Source organism: Nuphar pumila, chromosome 10, assembly GCF_984573655.1.
Source record: "Nuphar pumila chromosome 10, dmNupPumi1.hap1.1, whole genome shotgun sequence".
In the NCBI taxonomy this organism is placed as follows: Eukaryota; Viridiplantae; Streptophyta; class Magnoliopsida; order Nymphaeales; family Nymphaeaceae; genus Nuphar; species Nuphar pumila.
The window spans coordinates 37,337,457-37,360,846 of record NC_143258.1 but is presented as its reverse complement, the minus strand read 5'-3'; the positions used below and the strand labels follow the sequence as shown (position 1 = coordinate 37,360,846).

Below are 23,390 nucleotides of genomic sequence, written 5' to 3'. Positions count from 1 at the left end.
AACATTTATTAGAAGAGAATTTTATATCGCAACCATAGTCCGAGAGTTGAGAAACGGAAAGTAAATTTAAGTTTAGTTTTGGAATAAGACGAATTTTTGGGATAAAAAAATCTTGTTTTTCAAAATTGCCCATTCCTTTAATTTCAAGAGGGGTTCCATCCGCGGTTGAGACAAAAGATGGAAGGCGATTTTCGGAATAATTAGAAAGAAAACAATGACTCGGAGTCATATGAAACGAAGCACCAGAATCAAGTAGCCAAGATGTCTTACCAAGAGAGGAAGAAGATGACATGGCGGCTCCAGAAGTGCCTCCTTTGAGAAGAGGTTGAAGAGCATCCATTATTTGATGAAGCGAAAGAAGTTCACTTGATGTTGAAGGCCGTTTCTCCGATTGGGATGCTAAGGCCGCAGCGAGGAATTTCTTCCATTTAGGACAATTGGGTTTGATATGTCCTGGTTCTTTACAAAAATGGCAAGTTAATTTGCTATAATCTCTCTTGCCATATCGGTCATTTTGCCCTTGATTTTTGAAATGGGGCGGTTTGTAGGTCTTCAAATTATTACCGGGTCTTGACACGGCATTGACCACTTCATAGTCATTTTGAGAAGGTGTAGCAAGAATGCTTGGGTTATTTTTACTAATCCCCATACGTGTTTCCTCACCACTTAGCTTGGTGATGACATCTTCAATAGATGGGGAGGTAAAAGCCGATAAAAGGGAGGACCGAATTTGCTCAAATTCGGGTCTAAGTCCATTTAAGAAGTTGAAGAAACGATCTTCCTCAAGTTGTTTGTGCCTTAACTCAATAGCTTCTCCACTCCATTTTGGTTCGAGCATGGCAAGCTCGTCCCAAATAGATGATAATTCGGCAAAATATTCCCGAATAGATAAATCATTTTGTTGAAGAGTCAAGGCTTTCTTTTGGAGGTAGTATTTGTGAGACAAGTCTCTTGACGTATACATTTTTTCAAGGTATAACCAAGCTTCGGAGGCCCTTTTAAATTTGATGATGTTGGCATTGATCTTGGTTTCAACGGACGAAAAAATCCAAGACAATATTTTGAAGTTCTTCATTTCCCACTCATCATGCCTTTTGGAATATTCTTCTAAGGCCTTTTGTCTATCTTCTCCTTCAAGAATTTTGATTTCCCCTTTCTCTATAATAGAAAGCTTGGGTTCGGGTTCCGATATGGATCCTTGAACATAACCCCAAAGACCTTTCCCTTTGATATGGGCTTCCATGTTGCCGGCCCAAACATGGTAGTTTGAACTACTAAGTTTAAAACCAAGGGAGAAGTGGGAGTCTTTTTCACCCATTATGGAGAGGAGAAGATGAAAAATAAAGCGTACCTTAACGGATTTTCAACCTTTTCTTGACAAAAGTTGCTTCTAAAATATTGCCCGGAGCAAATGCTTTACTCAAAAACCTCACTAGCTTGAGGGCACGATTTTCGAGGTGCTTCACAAGAGGCGAGATACACGATCTTCTTTCTTCCAACGAGGCTCTGATACCATGTGAAAGTATCTCCAACAAGATACTAATATCAAGACCTTAATATTCTTGATATTGAACCCACCACGAAAGCACAATAAGAACACTTTAGAACACTTGTGCACAAAAAGCACAACCCACAAATAACTCACAAATGCACAAAGGCATAAAATAATGGAATCAATTTATTGAGAACTTGGGCTTTGACTCAAAGCCATGGAAAAATACAAAGGGGACAACCCCTATTTATAACACCACAAGAGGGGCCTTGGAGGGGCTCCACCCATAGTCGTTGGAGCCCCTCCAACGGTCACAAATGTGACCGTTGGAGAGGGCCCAACGACTATGTTGTTTGGCCGCCTAAGGTACCTTTTTGGTACACATACAAAAAGAAATGAAAAAAGTAAAAAAGAAAAATAAAAATAATTACAATCACATCCAAAAAATAAATGTGCGCAAAAATAGGGAAAAGACTAAACTACCCTTATGACTAAACAAATAGAAATATATATTTTATATATATATATTTGAGTAGATACATATACATATATATTAATATATGTATATGTATTACCATATATATATAAAATATATATATATATTACATTATATGATTATGTACATAATTTAACAGTATCAACATGTCTTTCATCTGAAATACCTGACCTGACAACAATATCTAATGCAAACTTAGATTGAGTTAGCAAGTAACCTCTAGGTGAGTAGGCAACTTCTATACCAAGAAAATATTTCAAAAAACCCAAATCACTCATTTCAAAATGTGTTTTGAGAAATTTTTTAATATCATAAACTCCCTGTTTATCACTTCCAGTGATGATCATGTCGTCAACATAGAGTAGAAGGATGATAATACCTGCATCAGAATTTTTAACAAACAAAGTTGTGTCAGTAAGACAAAATCGAAAACCAAAATCAAGCATAACCTTACTAAACTTATCATACCAAGCTTTTGGAGCTTGCTTGAGACCATATAAAGCCTTGTTTAGGCAAAGTGTTTTCCCTTTAGGTATATTCATTCCTGGTGGTGGTTCCATGTATACTTCTTCAGCTAAAGTTCCATTTAGAAAAGCATTTTTAACATCAATTTGAAAGATATGCCATCCCTTTATTGATGCAAGAGCTATTAGGATTCTAACAGTGGTCATTCTAGCTACTCGGGCAAATGTCTCTTCATAGTCTATTCCATATTCTTGAGAATAGCCTTTTGCCACCAACCGGGCCTTGAATCTTTCAAGAGTGCCATCACTCTTAGTTTTCACCTTGTACACCCAGCGACAACCAATAGGTTTCTTGTTGTTTGGAGGATAGTCTTGAATGATCTAAGTATTTGTTTTTTCTAAGGCTTCTAATTCGACTTTCATAGCCTTGACCCATTCTGGTTGATCCTTGGCTATATCATAACTGAGAGGTTCTTCGTAGGAATGAATTAGAGCAATAAAGGCTTGATGTTTTGGTGAAAAAGACTGATATGGCACAAACTTTGCAGGAACCCTCGAGATCCTAGTGGATTTTCTAGATGAAGAGGCAGATTCATGTTCCCTTGTGTATTTATCCAGGGCACACTGTCTTTCTAAATTTCCTCGTCTAGAGTATTGAATACAATCTTGACTATTTCTATGAGGATCAGAATCAATCACATCCATCTGATCATCTAGATCAATTTCTCTTTCACTATCCTTTGGAACTAGATCCAACAAGAAGGAATACTCATCTATTTCAGTAGAATTTTTGTTTTCAAAAAAACTTTTATTTTCTAGAAAGGATACATTCCTTGAAACGTATAACTTGTTGTTTTTAGGGTCAAAACATTTGTATCCTTTTTTATTATTTGCATATCCTAAAAAAGTACAGGGTATAGCACGGGGAGAGAATTTATCATTCTTATCTGTAAAAACAAAGCACTTGCACCCAAACACCCTCAGTCTAGAATAATCAGGTTTTTGTTTATAAAGCTTTTCGGTAGGAGAAATATTCTTTATTGAGGATGAGGGCATCCTATTAATAAGATACACATCAGTTAAAATAGCTTCGGCCCAAAAAACTTTAGGAACTTGATGTGTGATAAGTAGTGTTCTAGTTGTTTCTATAATGTGTCTGTGTTTTCTCTCAGCTAACCCATTTTGTTGAGGGGTATAGGGACAAGATTTTTGGTGTGAAATTCCATGTGAGTTCAAATATTCTTTAAATTCAGTTGATAAAAATTCTCACCCTGAATCAGTGCGAAATATTGAAATATCATTCTTAAATTGATTTTTGACCATATTATGAAATATTTGAAAAAAAGAGAACACTTCAAATTTGTGTTTGAGAAAGTAAATCCAGGTATATCGTGTAAAGTCATCCACGAAAATTACATAGTATAAAAACCCACCTTTTGACGTAACTGGTGCAGGACCCCAAACATCAGAGTGAATTAATTCAAGTGGTCGAGTGGAGACAAAAGTTCTTTCTTGAAATGCTAGTCGTTTCATTTTTCCAAGAATACATTTTTCATAAGTGAAAGTTTCAAAATTACAAATTTTTTCCATGTTTGGAAAGTACTGAAGCTTGGATATACAAGGGTGACCAAATCTTTGGTGTAAAAGATCCAAGCCTACTTTTTGAACATTGCAGCATAATGTTTTCTTGGGTAATTCCAAAAAATCCATATAATATAAGCCTCCTTCTCTATGGCCTTCCCCAATCAGCTTCCCTGACTGGTGATCCTGTACTTGACAATCATGAGAAGAGAAAGAAACATTACACCCATGATCAGTTAATTGAGAAACAGATAAGAGATTTAGATTAAGTTTGGGGATATATCTAATCTTTGGAACACAAAATCCTTTTGAGTTTTGAGAGTTATTTTCGAAATTTCCTATTCCTTTTATCTCAAGGGATGTTCCATCCGCAGTAAAAACACTCGATCCACTTGAGTCATAACAATGCGACAATAATTTTAAATTTGGTGTCATGTGAAAAGAAGCACCAGAGTCAAGAAGCCATAGGAGTTTACCTGGATCGGAGGTGCCAACAGAAGAGATCGCAACTCCAGCTGAGGGAGAAGTTCCTTTAAGAAGAGGTTGTAGAGGCTCCACCAGCTGAGACAGGGACATGTTTCCAATGGATGTCTCATTTGATTCTTTTAATTCAACAACAACTACCTTCTTCTCATAAGATTTTTTCAACTTTGGACAGTAAGTTTTAACATGTCCGGGTTCATGACAGTAATAACAAATAACTTTTCTCCTTTTAAAATCGCCTCCTTGCCTTTCATTGTTTATTCTCCCAATATGTGGAGGTTTGTATGTGCGAATGTGATTACCTGGTCTAGATACAGCTAAAACTGTATCTTCATCGCTTTTGTCGACTCGTTTCTTGAGTCTATTTTCTTCCATACTTAGCTCTTCAATGGTATCTTCAATAGAGGGAACATTTCCCCGATGTAGAAGAGCGGACTTGGTTGATTCAAATTCGGGTCTCAACCCATTTATAAATTGAAAAAAATGCTCCGCATTTACTTGATTTTGGCGAAGCTCAATGTCTTGTGGACAATGTCACTTTGGTTCAAAAAGAGCCAACTCTTCCCATAGTTCGGATAAGCTATTGTAGTATTCTCTAATACTTCTCTCTCCTTGAACCATATTCCGAACCTTTTCTTGTAAGTTACATATATGAGCAATATCTTTAAGAGAATACATTCTCTTAAGATATCCCACGCATCATTAGCATTTTCAAATTTTGCGAGACTTGAACACTTCTTTATGTCTACACTAGAAATTAGCCAAGACATGATCTTGGCGTGACCCATTCTCCATTCTTTCCATTCCTTTTTATATGTGGAGATGGCCTTAGTTTTTTCCACCTCCGAAAGAGGTACTTCTCTTCCACCTTCTTCTTTAGTGAGCGTTAGTTTAGGTTCCTTATCGGTTCCATCAACTAAGCCCCATAGACCCTTTCCCCAAATAAGATGCTTCATGATTGAAGCCCATGTTACATAGTTTGAATCATTGAGTTTTATGAACTTAATGGTGACATTATCATTGTCATCCATTTTACAAGCTTGGGAATGAGAGGGGAAGAAGAAAAGCAAGTGGGAAGACGAATATTTTAACCACAAAGATCGAAAATAAGTACCCTTCCACGCCCTTCAAGGCTACACACGAGCACTCCTTCAAAGAGACTTCACTTTCTTGAAGAGTAGTTGCATGGCACGCTTCCCAATACACGTCCACCGACCTTGCTCTGATACCATGTAAGAAAGTGAAAAATACGCTACAACAAATGTCTCTCAACAAGTTCTCACAAATACATCATAAGAACCACAAAGGTTCACAAAGAGAACTTAAGAATACACACAACCCGAAACGGGTATAAAAATGAAAAATAAACAATTTATTGATTTGAGATAAAAACCCAAAACAAGAGTAAGTATTTACAAGGGGAATAGCCCCATATTTATAGAGAGGTAGAGAGAAGCCTTAAGAGAGTTGTTGGACTCTCCAACGGCTCTAATAGAGCTGTTGGGGAGTCCAACAACTCTTTTTGGATTTACCTTTTTGACTTGGTCAAAAAGGTACCTTTTTGACTAGTCAAAAAGGTAAAGGCCAAATCAGTCCAATGATGGACTGGTTTGGCTAATTCTAGTTGTATTTTAACTAGAATTAATTAAACGAAAAATCCTAACTAGAAAGGAGATAAAACATTACATGTCTATGAGATTACATATGAGATATTATATGAGATTACATATTTTAACAGGGTTGCCCCCTTTTTAACCTTTACCTGATTTCAATTTTACAGGGTGTGGGCCGGGTCCGAGTCCGAACCGCGACCCGCGATGCCGTATCCAGTCGCGATTTGGATCCGGATGTTTAAAAACGTGGATCTGGGTTGCGTGAAACAGTGGATCCATGGGTTGGATCCACTTGGGTCCAACGGTAGATTTGACAAGTTTATAACAATAAATATTAGTTATTTATTTATTTAGTATTACTATTATATAAATACTTTAATACACATATATATCTTTCTTTTTAGATCCGGGTAACGGATCCTAGGCCCAAATCACGTTAATTATAATATATATATAAATATAAGTTCTATGTACTGCATAAAATTTGCGGTTATTACAAGAAGAGAGAGATTCTAGGGTATAGGAGGGCCCGTCATCTCCTTCATAGCCTGATGAGTTACCTTGGAAGACTGATCCCCTGAGCCTGACTGTATCATCTTCTCTCATTATAGCGGCCATGGCTTCTCTACACGTTGTCCGAGTCCAATAATGTCCTCATGCCCTTCTCATGGCTCCTCTCATTTGATGCACCACTCCTCTCTTGACAGGTATTGAATACTCTACTGCTTCTCCGTGTCCGGATCGACCACCTTGAGAAGACTCTGCTATAGCTGCACTATCGTAGATGGGGGACATAGAGTGTCCTCGTGCACTGGACATAGGTCTTTCGCCTCTCACACAACGGGCCTGTATTCTGGGTGTAATATCATGCATTTTCACACTTTATCATTTTTATATTTTGTCAAAAATTTGGCTAAGTCTGGGAGAAAAATTGTTTGAGCCTCGATTTTAGACCGATGTTTTTGAGTCTGGGCTTGGCTCAGGTCCCATTGACATGGTCGTAACGAGCGAATCAAAGCGAGATAAAAAGTTTTACTTTTGACTTTGAAATTTGAGCGAAATTCGGGTTATTTTCGGGCAAAATTCAGAATTTGATATTCATATAATATGTCGTTGGATGCATCTTGAAATTATGAGCGCAACAATATTTTACTTTCCTGAATTCGAGTTCTGGTTGGCCTGAAAGTTGCAGGTTTTCAAAAATTGAGCAGTTTCTCTAAATGGATCCTGAGTTGGATCGGGTTGGATCTGATGCATATGATCTGAATTAATATGGGTTTGGATCTGATTCAAGACCCACTTTAATCTAGGCCTGATCGAGATTTCAATCCAATTTCGTTTTAGATATGGGTTTAGATTTTTGGATCTAGATCCAGATCCAAATCCATGTCCAAAAACATCGTAGCTTTAAATTCAGTTTAAAGCTTTAAAATAAAGTTAGTTAGGGTTAAAAAGACTCCTAGAGTAATTAAACTAACTTCGGAAATTTGAAATTTAATTAATTAATTAATAATTAATTAATTATTAAATTAAATTTTATTAGTTCCGAAAATTTGGTTTAGGGCTGAGTAGTACTTCTTAAAAGAGTCCTCCTACTTACCTAAGAAGGCTTAAGAAGTATTAAGAGAGAGTTCTAAAAGAATTGGAAAGTTTTAGAAAAGTCAACATGGAGGATAGGAATTGGAAAATTTCAGACATAAAAATATAATTATTTAATTAAAAATTGTATTTCTAAAATTTAAAATAGGGAAAATTATGAGATATTACAGATAAAAAATCAAGTGCATCTATTGCCATAATATTTTTATTTATGTAATATGAAAGTATGAGTCTTGTGGCATATTCTTAATTCCAAGATATTTAATATTTTGCATTGTTCATCTGAGATAGTTAATGTTTGATGATGTCTTATGTTACAACTCATAGAGACGTAAATGCTTCATATGTGATTTTATGGTTGTATTTTGTGCAATTTATCATTGTTTCATGTGTTATGATTTTTTTTAGAATTTTTGCTGTTTTTTCTTATTTTTTATATATTTTTATATTTTAATAAATTATTAAAAAATTATGATTTTTTATGATACAATACAATACGTATCTCATTTTGGGCCAGACCGATACAGGTAACGATGAATTCGGGACTATTTGAACATATTTTTTTATGAATAATTTCTTTTTCTGTCACCTGGTTAAGCCCCACGTCTTGATCCGTGTCTCATCCCTTTCATTGCTTTCAGTTTTCATGCAACATTAATTGCTATTTTCTCACTTAGTTAATTTGCTTGTACACTTGCTTTAGAAAGCTCCGTGCATCTTTAGCCTCTTGGAACTTGACAAGGCTAATTGCAATGTCTTGCTCTATTGAACCAAGTACCCATGGCTTGACCTTTGTTTTGTTCATCTCTCACTCCATCTACCTTAGGTTTAGGCTTACTTCTGTCCATAATCATGGATATTGATCATTTTTTAAAATCTTTCGATTTTATTGCAAGATTTTTTAAAAACTAATATAATCTTGAAATGTGCAATATTTTCAAAATATTGCGGTATTATCACATTATTAATGCAATATTTATATGATCATATTTTAATGTTTTCTTATATTTTTCTATATTTTCTTATATATTCTTCTAGGTATACTGATACATTCCCGGGCAAAGCAATTTTTTAAATTTATTGTGTGATTTTCCTTTGCTGAGAAAATCTTGATAACACGATTTATGACTGGTCTTATCCAAGAAACCTCCAAGTCCCCATCCCCTAATTACAATTTTTGCACACTAGGTCCAAAAAATATAACTAATACCATCAATCTTTGTGGGAATCAGTTGTACTTGTTCACCCTTCTCCATATTAACATCGTACACAGCTCGATCCCTTTAGAACTTAGTCTCCATGTCTATGCCTCCAATGCACGTTGACACACCCACTCACCAAATCTCAAATGAACTGAGGTTACAAACCTGATACAGCAAGTAACTTGCTGTAGGCACACGAGGCCCTCAAACATCACGCTATTATGGTCCAAATACTGCAATTATGTCTCTATGTCAATCCCAACAGCATTACATGCTGCTGCCAGCCGGTATTATTTAAAGAAATGGTTAGAACTCAGCCAAAACTAAACAGATGCCAAAAAATTGTTATCCAAGTTTTCCTCTAATAAAGAAAACCGTGGAAGATTAAATCCAAGATGACAAAACCCAAGTCCGAACAGAAATCAATAAGCTTTGAAACTGGCCAAAAAAACTCAAGCAAAAACCAGAAAACCTTGTAAAATCACAACATCAATACTGCTCCAAAAACCATGACGTTTGTCCCAAAATTCCTCTAAAATAGTCTCAACTAACAGAGGTTAATCACCTTAGAACGAAGCGGCTACTTAATCTACAGGTCATTTGAAGATTGGGTGAGTGTCCTTGCTTGGTTCTTCACACCTGAAACCAAAACTCTGATCCCCAGTTTCAGAGATGATTTCAACCTTTAATTTCCTTTTCGGACCTTCCACCATTAATGTGGCTATGATACCATATTCCAAACGCCGAACAAGAAATACGGAGGAAAAACGATAACTTCATTCTTTTGAGTTAGGGTTCTTGCATCCTTATTACGGGCATTGATTAAAACACTCCTGTACACTGAGTTATTAGACACATTTAAGAATGGGACTGAAAAGGAAGAAACTACCCTTGAGAAATAGAAGAATACAACATTGCTCTTAGGACATATGTATGCGAGTGTAAACAAGTATAATGCATAATATTCTTTTACAATGTGTACCAATCTGATTTGTTTGTAGTACCAAGATGAAATTGTTGTTAAACATCTGTTCGAGCTCAAACAAAATAAGGACTAGAAGGTGAAATGGTTTAGTAAAAGATATCCATTTGCATCCATGTGTGGCAGAAATATTAAGGTTGACACTTGTTCTTTGTTTCTTTTATTTCAAGTTGTGGCATGTGCCTGCTGCTGATTCATCTGCTTAAGTTGTGCTTGATGAAGTGTACAATTGATTTTTTATTTTTTTCCCTTTTTAAAGTTGCGGTTGTGACATTCCCAAAATTTCTTTAGTTTTTCTTTTCCCTAGCCAAAGCAGTAGCTTCACCAATTTATATGAAGCGTAAATTCATTTGATTTGATATTGTTGTAGATGGTTGACAGGCTGGATGAAGGTGCTGTGCCTGCAGAGCTTGGACCATTAGATTATAGGGGTCTTTACAAAGTAAATGTCGCTTTTCCTTTTCACAGTTAAGGGTCTTTAGCAATTATACTGCAATCGAGATGGTAAAAATTATGATTTCCTTTCAGGCTGTTGCCTTAGCCCTTTTCAATGCTCATGTAGAAGGGAGGCTTAAGGTAGATATTTATCTTGCTTTTACCTTTCGGTTTTGTTTGGTCTTCACGTCTAAATCACTGTTTTCATGCAATAACAGAGTGAGATTATTGGTGAGCCAGAGCGGTTTGTAATACCTGATCCAGAGATTCCTTTAGCACTTCTGGACCAAAAGGAGGTGTGCAAGTACTGTTTATGTCTTTCAGATGTTCAATTCATTCTTTCCATGGAAATTTGATATTTGCTTTGCATTTTCAGGCAGGTAAAAAATTGTTGCTAATTACCAACTCAGATTACCAGTACACAAATAAAATGATGCAGCATGCATTCAATAGGCATCTTCCAAATGATATGGGATGGAGAGATCTTTTTGATATGGTAAGATCCTGCTTTTGCACTATTTTCCAAGGGAATGGGCCTTCAAGTGCTTATATTCGACCATTATGCCACAAAACTTGCAGTGGCAGTTGCTGTTGAAATATTCTCAGGGACATTCAATAAGAAACTGGTAGACAGCATTTGAATTGTTTATTTTCCAAGTGTATGACTCCATGCAGGTAATAGTTTCTGCAAGAAAACCAGAGTTCTTCCAAATGTCTCAACCAATGTATGAGGTTGTGACGGATGAAGGATTGCTGCGACCCTGCTTCAAGGCTCGTCCTGGTAAGATTAATTTTCATATATTTGTTGTGGGGCTCAGATATCAAGAGTGTGAACTTTGGTTTCTTCCCTTTATGATACACTGATATATCATGATATTTGCTTTGGATCTGGACTGAGATGAGATGTATCATGTATATTGTCACGACGATAAACACGGCTACTTAATTTGGGTTACTTTCCATTTACTGAATTAATCAACTCTGAGGAAACTGATTTGGGATAAGAATTAATGTATTGTTTGTAATGTTTATAACGATCCCAATTCATACCCATGAAAAGTGACAATTTTTTTAAAACCATTTCAGAAATATTCCGAGAGACCCGGGGCCCTTACAGTTCCACTCACAATTGGATAACTAAACAAACCATCAGAGATCTTACATTTATCATCCACACTATAACAAGCTAAATTTTATTAAATAAGTAATAATTGTCTCGAGATAAATGCATAAGAAAATATTAGAGTGCATGAACAATTTTATGTAAAGAAAATGAAAGAAAAGTAGAATCACGTTGTTCATCTGTGAAGCTGTCTAGCAAACGTGTTTCCCAGAAGCGAGTCACTTTACTGATCCTCTGAGGTTGCGAAAAACACCAAAAGTAGGGTGTCAGAAATTCAAGAAATTCTGTGTACGAATCCTTCAAATGAAACAAATGAGTATAAAGAATACAGATAGGATTCATGCAATAATTTAGAGTAAATGCATTTAGGACAGTTTCATAATTTAGGCAATCATGTAACATGGAACAATTGCTAAACAAGAGGAAACATCTTATATCAACATGGGGATTAACTAAGCATTAAAGACATGTTATTATGCAAAAAAAAATATATATCATGCATTCATCCATATATCACAAGTAAAAACAAAAGTATGCATGATTTTTGTGCACACGCATGAATAATTTATTATCTTTAAATAAAATATTCTTTTCATATGCATGTCTCTATTAAATGCATACAATTTAAGTTCATTTTTTTATTGTCGTTGCCCGCGGACACACCAAAAAGGTAAAATTTTCTGAGGTCAAGTAGGGTTCCTAGGATAACTTAGTACACAAGTTGTATTTTATTACTAGGTTTCAAACTTAGTTCTCGACCGAATCACTTTCGGAACATTAGACTTCCACATCCAATGTCAAGAGACTAGGGACGTCTACATCCAATAGTGTCACTTTCTTAGTATACCAAAACAACAACTTTGTCTACACACCACCCCCAAGTAAAGTGATAGACTCTCCCTAAAATCGTGATTAGGAAAAAGAACCTCAATATCGGGTTCAGGGGTAATCAATAATGCACACGAAGTTTTTGTATCCTCGTGGTCCCCCAAAACCGAAACTCTAAGATTCTCATTCTAACGACGAAGGATCTCAAAACGTATATTACACTGTTCTTCTTCTTTATCTTGTTATTAAAGGCCAATCATTTAATTTGCAATTTAGCATGCAAAAGCAAAGACACAAGCTCACATATTCTCCTGCGAGAACCATCACAGGACCACCGCCTGCGGAAAAGCATAGAACGGTGCAATACAATGCAACAACATTAATGAGATTTTTGCGATGCATTTAAAATGAATAAAGAAGCAAACCAAAGCTCAAGGCTCATCAGGCCTACGATGATTCATTTTGATCACCGATGCATCATATGCAAAAATAATGACAACATGCCAAATATGCAATGAGGACAACATGATTTCCAATACACATTCATATGTGTCAATTAAACAATGTGCATGAGCTATCACATTCATATGCATGTGTTCACTATTCATGTGCATGTGCTTTTATGAAATCTTTTCACGTACATGCATTCACTCATGAATCATCTCAATTTGGACAGGTGAACAATTCATGCATTTATGTACATGCGAAAGACACATTAGTTCATGTATACATATGCATTTGAAACAAACTTCTTATAGTACGATGCTTAAACACGTCACATCAAGTCAAAGCATATAAACAATTTCAATCTTAACATGTATTGAAATCGAGGTATATGTACATAACACTTGAAATTTAACATGCATCTTGAAATTCAAGTTCCAGATTTCAAACGAGTCAAGTGCTAAAATACATATTCTTGAAGTAGGCCTATCGGGCCAAACCGACCCCGTCGGCTGGGGTTCCAACCCCACCCAGCTGAACCCAATCAACTGTGTATAGCATGCCACCCACCTGCTACACAAGCTCTGACTCTTTTTTTTTTTTACAAGTGCAGCCCCACCTCTTAGGCCTGACAAAGCAGGCCAGCTGAATCCAGTTCAGCTGGACCTGTCAGGCCCGATGGGTTGGGTCAGGTCTGGCCAGCTTGACCAGTCGAGTAGGGCTCGGCTGGTCTGCCGGCCAGACTACAAGGCTCCACTAAAAAGAAAAATTTATGATGATGCCGCTGCCTACAATGGAAAAAATTTTCCAATAAGGGTTCTAATGCAGATTCAACTCCTTCTATTTCTGTAAAATACATTTAGTGGTTATTCTAACTATTAATCTGAATGCATGTAGTATGATTTATGTTTTGACTTCTTTATGTCATCTTGATATTTGTACTTGTATTCACTGTTTGAGGTGTATGTAGATAGATAAAATGCTTATCTACCCTCACTGATGATAGGGTTATTGTGAATTACAAGTTGCAAGATGTTGTACACAGTGAAAAGCGCTTGGACTTGGATTTTTTTTTTTAGTATATCAACCTAGACCTCAAGAAGCACATGAATTCTTGTCCAAAACTTTCTAAGAGCCCTCGATTAATAAAAGTGGGTGAGATCTTTCCTTCCTGAGTAGGAATGCTACTGCATGTTATAGAAGCTGGATAACACTATAGTTCTTAGTTCTTACAAATTTGGAGATGGGGCCTGCGACTTAGTCAGCTCAGTCTGACAGCACCTTATGAGTACTGCCAGGCTTGGCCGTGCCCAACCAGGCTGCTGGTTGCCATGGAATGGGTCTAGCACGTACATATATATAATTTTTTTTTCAGGTTTTCGAACATATGCATATGCAAAGATTTATCACGTACACAGTTCCATGACAAACTACGATTATGCATGCAGATTCGCAACTGAGGTAAGCATGTATATGCATATCCACATCCAAGAATATGTATACATTAGTATTTGCACAGATTCATAAGCCAATACGCATGCTTATGCAGATTCATATGATGATTTTCATGAAACAATAATTCACCATGGAATATACATCTATTTCATGAACAAAATCAAGTATGCATTGGTTATTGACATGCTCAAGCAAACTTCTGGGAAACTATACATGCTTACACTGATTTTCCTTTTTGATAACAACCATACATGCATCCAATAACATATATATATATATATATATATATATATATATATATATAAAAACGTAGAAATCATATTCACTATAAAACAAGTGCTTAAAAGCCATCTTTAACATGAAATAAAATTTTGTTTTGGCATGGAAAACACATATACAGAATTTTATTCTTTTAGAGCGTGTAAAGAACAAAAAACACACATATGAAAGAGGATCCATGGATCCTCATCCATGTATTCTAGAGTGAACATATAGATTCACTTTTTAACTATGGATTTACACCAAATATTGCATAGAAATCGAATCGGCATTCGATTTTTCACTTGAACCAAAAGAGAGAACCCATACCTTTGCTTGAATCGAAAAAGAATAAGAGTCAATGGTGAAAAAGTCCGGATGGCTAGAGAAGAAGGCTCCTCCTTCCACTTCTTCCTCCTAATAGAAATGGGTCTTCAACCTTCATGCAGACCTGTCAATAGAGAGAGAGAAGAGAACGAGATATTGGAAGATGAATCTGCAGGGAAAAGACGTTAGAGAGCGTCTTCCATTCTATTAATATATGTTCAGTATACAATTCTAGGGTACGAAAATACCCTTTAATAGCACCTTAATTTACATTACATATCAATTGGATCCTGACCCGATCCGGTACATGGATCGGGTTGGGTCCTGCATATAGATCGGATCGGGTCCTGCGTATACATATGTTGGGTCCAAGACCCAATGACGACTTCTTTTCAGCCTCCCTCAAGTTGTGCATGGTCCTGAACCATGAACAACTTGCCTTTCAGAAACCAAAATCTGTCCTTTGTCAACCCTTTGGTGAAAATGTCAGCAACTTGTTCTTCAGTTCGCACAAACATGGGCTCAATCTCTTTTTCTTCAACCTTTTTCCTAATAAAATGTTGATCTATCTCAATATGCTTTGCTCGACTATGATGGATGGGATTGAAGTACATATTGATGGCACTTTGATTGTCACACAGTAGTAGTAACCGAGTAATCGGTTCTCCCATTTCTGTTAGGAGATGTCTTATCCATGTAGCCTCAGCCGTGGCAGCAGCCATCGATCTGTATTCAGCCTCAGTGCTCGACCTAGCAACTGCCTTTTGTTTTCTACTGCTCCAAGATACCAAGTTCGACCCAATGAAGTTGCAATAACCAGATACTAATCGTTGTTCATCTGGATCGCCCGCCCAATCAGCATCAGTATAAATAATGATCTCATGGCCCCCGCCTGGATCTAATTCTCTTTTCTTGTATACCAGCTCATCACCAATTGTACCCTTCAGATAACGAAGTATTCGTTTGACTGCCTCCATATGTGACATATGAGGTTCATGCATAAACTAAGACACCTGATTAACTGAGTACACTATATCAGGTATAGTAAAAGTCAATTATTGCAACATGCCAACTATGCTACGATACTTAGTGGGATCTTTATATATATCCCCTTCTTTAGAACTCAGTTTCTGATGAATGACACTTGGAGTTGCTAATGGCTTACAATCTGTCATGCCGGCCCTACTGAGAATGTCCAACGTATATTTGTGTTGAGTAAGTGTGAGTGCATTACATCTTTTATCAACTTATACCCCAAGGAAATACCGCAGCTCCCCCAAATCTTTCATTTTGAATCTCTGATTTAATAACTTCTTCACCTGCTCAATGTGACTTTTGCAGTTTCCTGTGATGATAATGTCATCTACATATATCAATAGAAGAGTACTGACACCTTGTTCATTGTGAATAAATAACGAGTGATCCAGAAAGGATCGAGAGAAGCCATGCTTTTGTATTTCTAGGGAAAAACTGTCGAACCATGAACGGGAAGCTTGTTTCAAACCATAGAGTGCCCTCTTTAGCTTGCATACATATTTCATGTCGTCTCGTTCTGCATACCTAGTGGGTTGTTCCATGTAGACTTCCTCTTTTAAGTCCCCATGCAAAAATGCATTTTTTACATCGAACTGGCTCAACGTCCATCCATGTTCAATGGCTAGACTCAACACAATGCAAATGGTTCCCATCTTAACTATAGGACTGAAAGTTTCATCAAAGTCTTGTCCTTCCTCTTGTGTGAATCCCTTGGCTACAAGTCTAGCTTTATATCTTTCGATGCTCCCATCTGGTTTATACTTTATCTTGTACACCCATTTTGACCCAACAACATTTCTGTTTAGTGGTCTAGGCACAATCTCCCATGTTCCACATTAATGTAAGGCTTCCATTTCTTCATTCATTGCTTCGACCCATCTTCTAGAACTTACAGCTTGATAGAACATGAGAGGCTCATTCTCTTTACTTATGAATGTCAAGAATAACTGAAAATCCAATGAAAATTTTTTATAACTTACCCACCTGTCAAGCGGATGTCGAATCCGTGAGGATCTTCTGATATCCATCATCTGTGAGGCAGGATCAAAAGGATTTGTACTTGTGCAAGGGACGGATGAGGGTTCTTTCTCTCGCCGGGTGTATATAACACCCTTATACCTTGTTGGCTCCAAGTCTTGTGTAACAATCTCTTCCGTATGAGCTTCATTTGCTGATTCTTCATGTATCTCCTTCTGACTGCAGTTTGCTGGAAATCTCTCTTAGCACTGGAGAAGAGTTCTGAATTTAACCATGGGTAGTATACCTCAACGTTGGGGCTTGAGTTAACAACATGAAGGCTTGAATTAGTCGGTTGTTCATCAAAGTTCATTTCATCAAAAACTACATTTCTCGATATTTTGACGCGCTTACTCAAAGGATCATAGCACCTATATCTTTTGTAGTCTTCAGCATATCCTATAAACCTGCACTTTACGGCTTTATCTTGGAACTTATGTCTCAATGAGCTGTCAATGTGAACATAGCAAACAAACCCAAACACTCGTAATTCATGATAATCAGGTTGTATGCCAAATAGGGAGAAATATGGTGACTTATTTTCTAAAATGGTCATGGGCAGTCGATTTATCACATGAACTGTGGAGTGAAAAGCTTCAGTCCATAATGCTATAGGTAGATTGCTCCCGTGCATCATGCTCATTGCACTTTCAACAATATGTCGATGCTTCCTCTCAGCAATCTCATTTTGTTGAGGTGTATATGGGCAAGACACTCTTCTCTTTATCCCATTATGTTGAAGAAAACTAACAAAGTCACTTGAGGAGAATTCACCTCCTCCGTCACACTGGAAATTGAGAATGTTGGTAGAGAAATGATTTTGAACAAAGGAATGAAATTTCTGAAATAATCCAAAAACTTCTGATTTGTGCTTCATAAAAAATATCCAAGTATAGCGTGAGTAACTATCAATGAAAATAAGGTAATATCTATTGCCAGAAAGAGAAGTAATTGGGGCAGGACCCCAGACATCTGAACAAATGACCTCAAAGGGCCTTGAAGCTCTCTTATTAACGGAATTGAATGGCAAAACATGACTCTTACATAAATGACAACTAGAACACTTTATATCAATGACTTCTGAACTCAAACTAGACTTAGGAATGAGATTATTCAAGACAAGTTTTTCAATAAAATGATGACCACAATGGCCAAGACAACTATGCCAAAGTCTTGGCTTATTACATTCAGAAATGGCAAACACAAACTCAGAAGGAGCAAGAAATTGACATTGGTGAGGCTTCAAAGATGAATGGTCGGAATAAACAGAGGAAGGATCTTCTTGAAAAATGTACATGTTGCCCCATCTTTTTCCTTCAGCGAATGTCTTCCTTGTGCGAAGATCCTTGACATAAACAGAAGAGAGAGTAAATTCAATTGAAGCATTAACATCATCAACAAGTTTTGAGACAGAAACAATGTTCTTCTGAATATTAGGAGCATGAATAATATTTGGAAGATTAAGAGAGGACTTTGACATGGGTATAATGGCATTTCCAATATGCGAGATAGAATGATGAGATCCATCTCTCGTGACTATGCTATTCTTACCAACATAAGGAGTGAGAGTCAAGAGTTTACCCGCATCACCCGTGACATGAGTGGTTGCTCCGGAGTCGACGTACCAAATGCCTTTATTATTTTGCTTCATATTCAAGCCTGCCAAGGCTGCCAACAACAACTCTTTTACTTCTCCATCCTTTCTAGCCTCTACTTGTGGAGCTTTTCCCTTGTTTTGAGGATTGAACCAACAATTTTCTTTAATATGCCCTTTCTTATTGCATAAAAAGCAGGTGGGAATGGGTCTTTGTCCTTGTATATTGGGCGTTGGAAGTATACCACGACCTCCAAAGGTATTTCTCCCTTGGCCTCCCTTTCCTCGAAAGGAACTTCCTTTACCTCTACCATAATTCATTCCGTGGCTAGCACATCATGGGTTCCTGAATGTCCATGAAGGTCTTCAGAAGATCCTTTCAGAGTCATTTCATATTGCAATAGTTTCGCACGAAGATCTTTAAACTTTGGAAGTTCTAGTAAACATAATAAAGTCGTCATCATAACATGATAGTCTGGCCCCAATCCACTCAAGGTTTGTTGCACCTTATCTTTTTCACTGACGAGACACCCCACAATAGCCAGCTGATCTGTGATGCCTTTCATTTTGTTTAGGTATTCCATAATAGACATAGAATCTTTCTTCAGCATTTGAAATTCTCGCTTGAGAAACATGATTCTCGCCTCAGAAATCTGCGAATATGATTGAACTAGCTTGTCCCACAACTCTTTGGCCGAACAATCATCAGGAATGGCTACAAGAACCTCCTGTGAGAGGGTTGAAGTGATGTATGCCACTAACGATTGATCCCTTTTCATCCAAGTAACATATTCTGGATTCTTGAGAAGAACAATAGATTGCGCCCCTTTATCGTCCGTCCTTTCCTGCGAAGTGAATTTGGAGGAGGTGGAACCGATCCATCCAGATAATCAAAGAGGTATTGACTCTTTATAAATGGAATAATCTGTCTTTTCCAGGTTAAGAAATTTGAGTTATTTAGTTTTTCAGAGACTAGTTGGCCAAGAAAATTGGAGGAGAGGCCTGACTGCACATGAGGGAAATCCATTTGAGAGGGATGAAAAGTAGTTATGACAGAAATTGGCACAGAGATATGTAAGAAGATTATGGCAGAAAATAAAACTTGACAGCAAATGAGGTAGTATTTAGATGGGACGAGAAAGTTTGACAAGCAAGAATAGAGAATAAAGGAGTGAAAGGGAAGCGTGACTCTTTCGTGATACAGGAGACAGGAAAACAGACTCACGTGCTTAAACAATTTGCGTGAAAAGTTAGAAAAGAAAACAAGGGAAGAAGGGCCAGATTCACGTGACTGAACTCGGCTTTTACCTTTGCGTAAAAGAGGAAAACAATTATAAACAGAACTCACGAAATAACAGTAGAATGGATATGATTTCAGACTAAAGGAAAATAACCCTAAAAGAGGAAAACAGTTATAAACAGGACCCACGAAATAACAATAGAATGGATGTGATTTCAGACTAAAAGGAAAATAACCCGATAGAGAGATCTGAAGGAGAATAACCTGACAAAAGAAAGGAGAATGACCTGTCACCGAGAAGTAGAGGTCGAGTTTTCACGTTGACAGAGTGGAACCCAGGCAGTTCTTCACACCCAGATTTAATCAGATTCACGTGCCTATCGACAAAGAGAGAAAATGTTGACTTTTCACGTTGACAGGATGAAACTGAGGCAGCTCTTCACACCCAAAAGTCACGCTGCTCTGATACCATAATAGAAATGGGTCTTCAACCTTCACGTAGACCTGTCAATAGAGAGAGAGAGAAGAGAACGAGATACTGGAAGATGAATCTGCAGGGAAAAGACGTTAGAGAGAGCTACTGCGTCTTCCATTCTATTAATATATGTTCAGTATACAATTCTAGGGTACGAAAATACCCTTTAATAGCACCTTAATTTACATTACATATCAATTGGATCCTGACCCGATCCTGTACATGGATCGGGTCGGGTCCTGCGTATAGATCGGATCGGGTCCTGCGTATACGTATGTTGGGTCCAAGACCCAATGACGACTTCTTTTCACCTCCTTTATCTCTTTTTCTCTCCTCTTTCTTTTCTCTTTTTCCCCTTTCTCTTTTCTCTTTCTTCCCCTTTTTTTTGACTTATTTATATAGCTCTAGATGGACTGGTGAAGAGAGTGCAGCCCCTGTAGTATTGCGTATTTTTGTACTTAGTCATTTTATAATTTTGACGAAAATTTGGCTAAGTCTGAGAGAAAAATCGTTTGAGGCTCGATTTTTAGACTGGGCTTGACTAAGGTCTCATCGACAAGGTTGAGGCGAGCCAATCGAAACGTGGGAAAGAGTTTTAAATTCGGCCTTTAAATTCAAGCGAAATTCGGGTTATTTTTGGGCGAAATTCAGAATTTGGTATTTGTGTAATATATTGTTGGTTGCGTCTCGAAATTCTGAGCACAACAATATTTTGTTTTCCGGATTTCGAGTTCCGGTTTGCCCGAAAATCGCGTTTTTTTGAAAATTGAGCAGTTTGTCGAAATGGATTCGGAGTTGGATCGGATTGGATCCAAGGCCTATGATCCAAATTATTATGGATTTGGATCTTATGTAAGACCCACTTAAATCTGGATTTGATCCAGGTCTTGCTCCAATTTTTGTTTTGGGTATGAGTTTTGATCTTGGATCCGGATCCGGATTCAAATGCAAGCCCCACATTTTTCCAACTTTAAATTGAATATAAAACTTTATTTTGGGGTTAAATAAGGTCAGGGAACCTTCTGGGTTAATTTGGTTATTTTTGGGTACCTTTAGAAAAATTTTAATTAATTAATTAAATAAATAATATTAATTTCGGATTTTTATTTTTAGGGCTGAGTGGGACTCCTTAAAAGAGACCTTATACTTACTTAAAGAGAGTTTTAAAAGGGATTGGAAGGTTAAAAAAAATAACAAATGTGGAAAAGTCAACATTTGGAAAAGTTTCAAAAATTTAGGAAACAATGGGAGAGAGAGAGAGTCCCGTCTTTTGGGAACTCTCATAGAGAGAGCTGGAGAAAAAGGGAGGGGGGCGTCACCCCCTCTCCCATTCATTACACAAGAAAAAAAAAGAGAGAGAAGGAAAAAGAGAAAGAGGGAAAAGAGGAGAGAGAAAGGGAAAGAGAGGAAGAGGGATCTTCTTCTCCAACAATCCTTGATCCACCATTGTTTTTCTCTTTTCCTTCGATTCAAGCAAAGGTACGGGTCTCTTCTTTTGACTTAAGTGAGAAATTGAATACCGATTCGATTCTCATGCTATACCATGACATAAATCCATGGTTAAGGAGTGAATCTATGTGTTCACTCAAGTATACATGGACGATGATCCATACATCCTCTTTTATATGGGTGTTTTCGGTTCTTTTCATATAAAAAAAATTCTGTGTATGGGTTTCCTAAACAAAAGCAGAATTTTATTTCATGTTAAGGGAGCTTTTTAACACTTGTTTTATAGTGAATTCGATTTCCTATGCATAATATGCATATGATATTGGATGCATGTACAATTGTTATGAATAGAAAAAAAAATATGTAGAAGCATGCTGGCTGTGTAATACCTGTTTTTCATGTATATAAATATGTATAGTGCATACGTTTGAAGTTATGTATGTACCTAAGTGCATACAGGGGTCCCTAGATCTGAACGTGCATACATAATACAAGTTTAACAGCATGTGTTTCTTTTGTCTACTTATGAAAAATACTTTTTATGGACCCTGTGCTGATGTCTTTTTTTTATATAACATGCTTGGACTGTGCAGCAGGGCCCAGCCGAGTGAGCTCGTCCGGGCAGCCTGCTAGTGGCTTGGGCCTGCAAGTGTGTCCTGCTTTGATCATATTTTGACAGGCCATAGGCCCAGCTGAATTTATTCAGTGGCCCGGCCTGTTATGCCCTTGGAACCCAGCCTTGAGGGCCCTGCAAAAAAAAAGGGCATTTTATTTTTGTCGGGGCTGTCAGCCAGGCCCTGACAGCACACACAGACCCAGGCTGGGCCTGTGCATGCTGTCAGGCCTAGCCGACAGTCTCGGCTAGCCCATGGCTGGCAGGGATCTGCCAGGCCCAGTCCAGCCGTGGCCTGAACTGGGCCAGGCCAGATAATCCGCTGACAGGCCTGGGCAGGGTCTGTCCAACTCAGACCCAGTCGACCCAGGGTCGGCTGGGCCTGATCTGGAGCCCAGCCGACTGAGTCGGTTTGGTGGAGACCTTTTTTACAAAAAAAAAAAACTTTTATTATACAGGACTACAGGTGATTAAGTCTTGTGTTACAAAAAGATTTTTATTGCATTGTGCTGGGTATGCATTAATGTTCATTAACCGTGAGTGGGCTTTGATGTATGCATATGTTTATTTTAGGGTGGCACAGTGTATTTGACAGGTACATATACACTTGATGAAAGAAAATGCATTTTTACTAAGTACATGCAGAATTTTATCGTAACATGCATTGCTATGGTTATGCAAAAATGAATGAGAATATGCATTGACATGTATATGCCTGTTTATCGATATCATGTAATTGATATGAACCTATGCATATTCAAAGGGTACTATGCATTGATAGGTGTATGCACACTTAAGAAAACTATGTTTTGAGGCGAATATGTGTATGCAAATGACATGAGTAATGCACAATGAATGAAAGCATGCCATTAAATTGAATATGTGCATTATGTGAAAGCGTGCAATTGTCACTATTACATGAATTGAATATAAACATGCTCCTAAATATCTTTGTTTCACACACACAACTGAAAACTATATATATGAATGTGCATTTAGAAAGCATGTGAATTATGGCGTATTGTTATGATTTTTGTTCATGGTGCATCGATGAACCAAGTGAATCATCGCAGACCTGAAGACCCTCGAGCATGAGATGCTCCTTCTTTATTTACTTTTAAATGCATCGCAAAAATCATATTTATTTTTATTGCATTGTTTTGCACTATTCTATGTGTTTCCACA

General features: G+C 37.3%; 2 protein-coding genes across 2 annotated transcripts in view; one reads left to right on the top strand and one right to left on the bottom strand.

Annotated features, from left to right (window-relative positions):
• The window catches only part of LOC149826674 (Pseudouridine synthase family protein), a 249,085-nt gene that overhangs the window by 84,777 nt on the left and 140,918 nt on the right, over positions 1-23,390 (bottom strand). The gene's annotated exons all lie outside the window — the stretch shown is intronic.
• The window catches only part of LOC149826676 (HAD-superfamily hydrolase, subfamily IG, 5'-nucleotidase), a 182,351-nt gene that overhangs the window by 81,267 nt on the left and 77,694 nt on the right, over positions 1-23,390 (top strand). Inside the window, exons 7-11 of the mRNA XM_090018939.1 lie at positions 10,283-10,354; positions 10,441-10,488; positions 10,566-10,643; positions 10,724-10,843; positions 11,023-11,128. Coding sequence (XP_089875065.1) covers positions 10,283-10,354; positions 10,441-10,488; positions 10,566-10,643; positions 10,724-10,843; positions 11,023-11,128 — 424 coding nt within the window. The remainder of the gene's footprint in view (positions 1-10,282; positions 10,355-10,440; positions 10,489-10,565; positions 10,644-10,723; positions 10,844-11,022; positions 11,129-23,390) is intronic.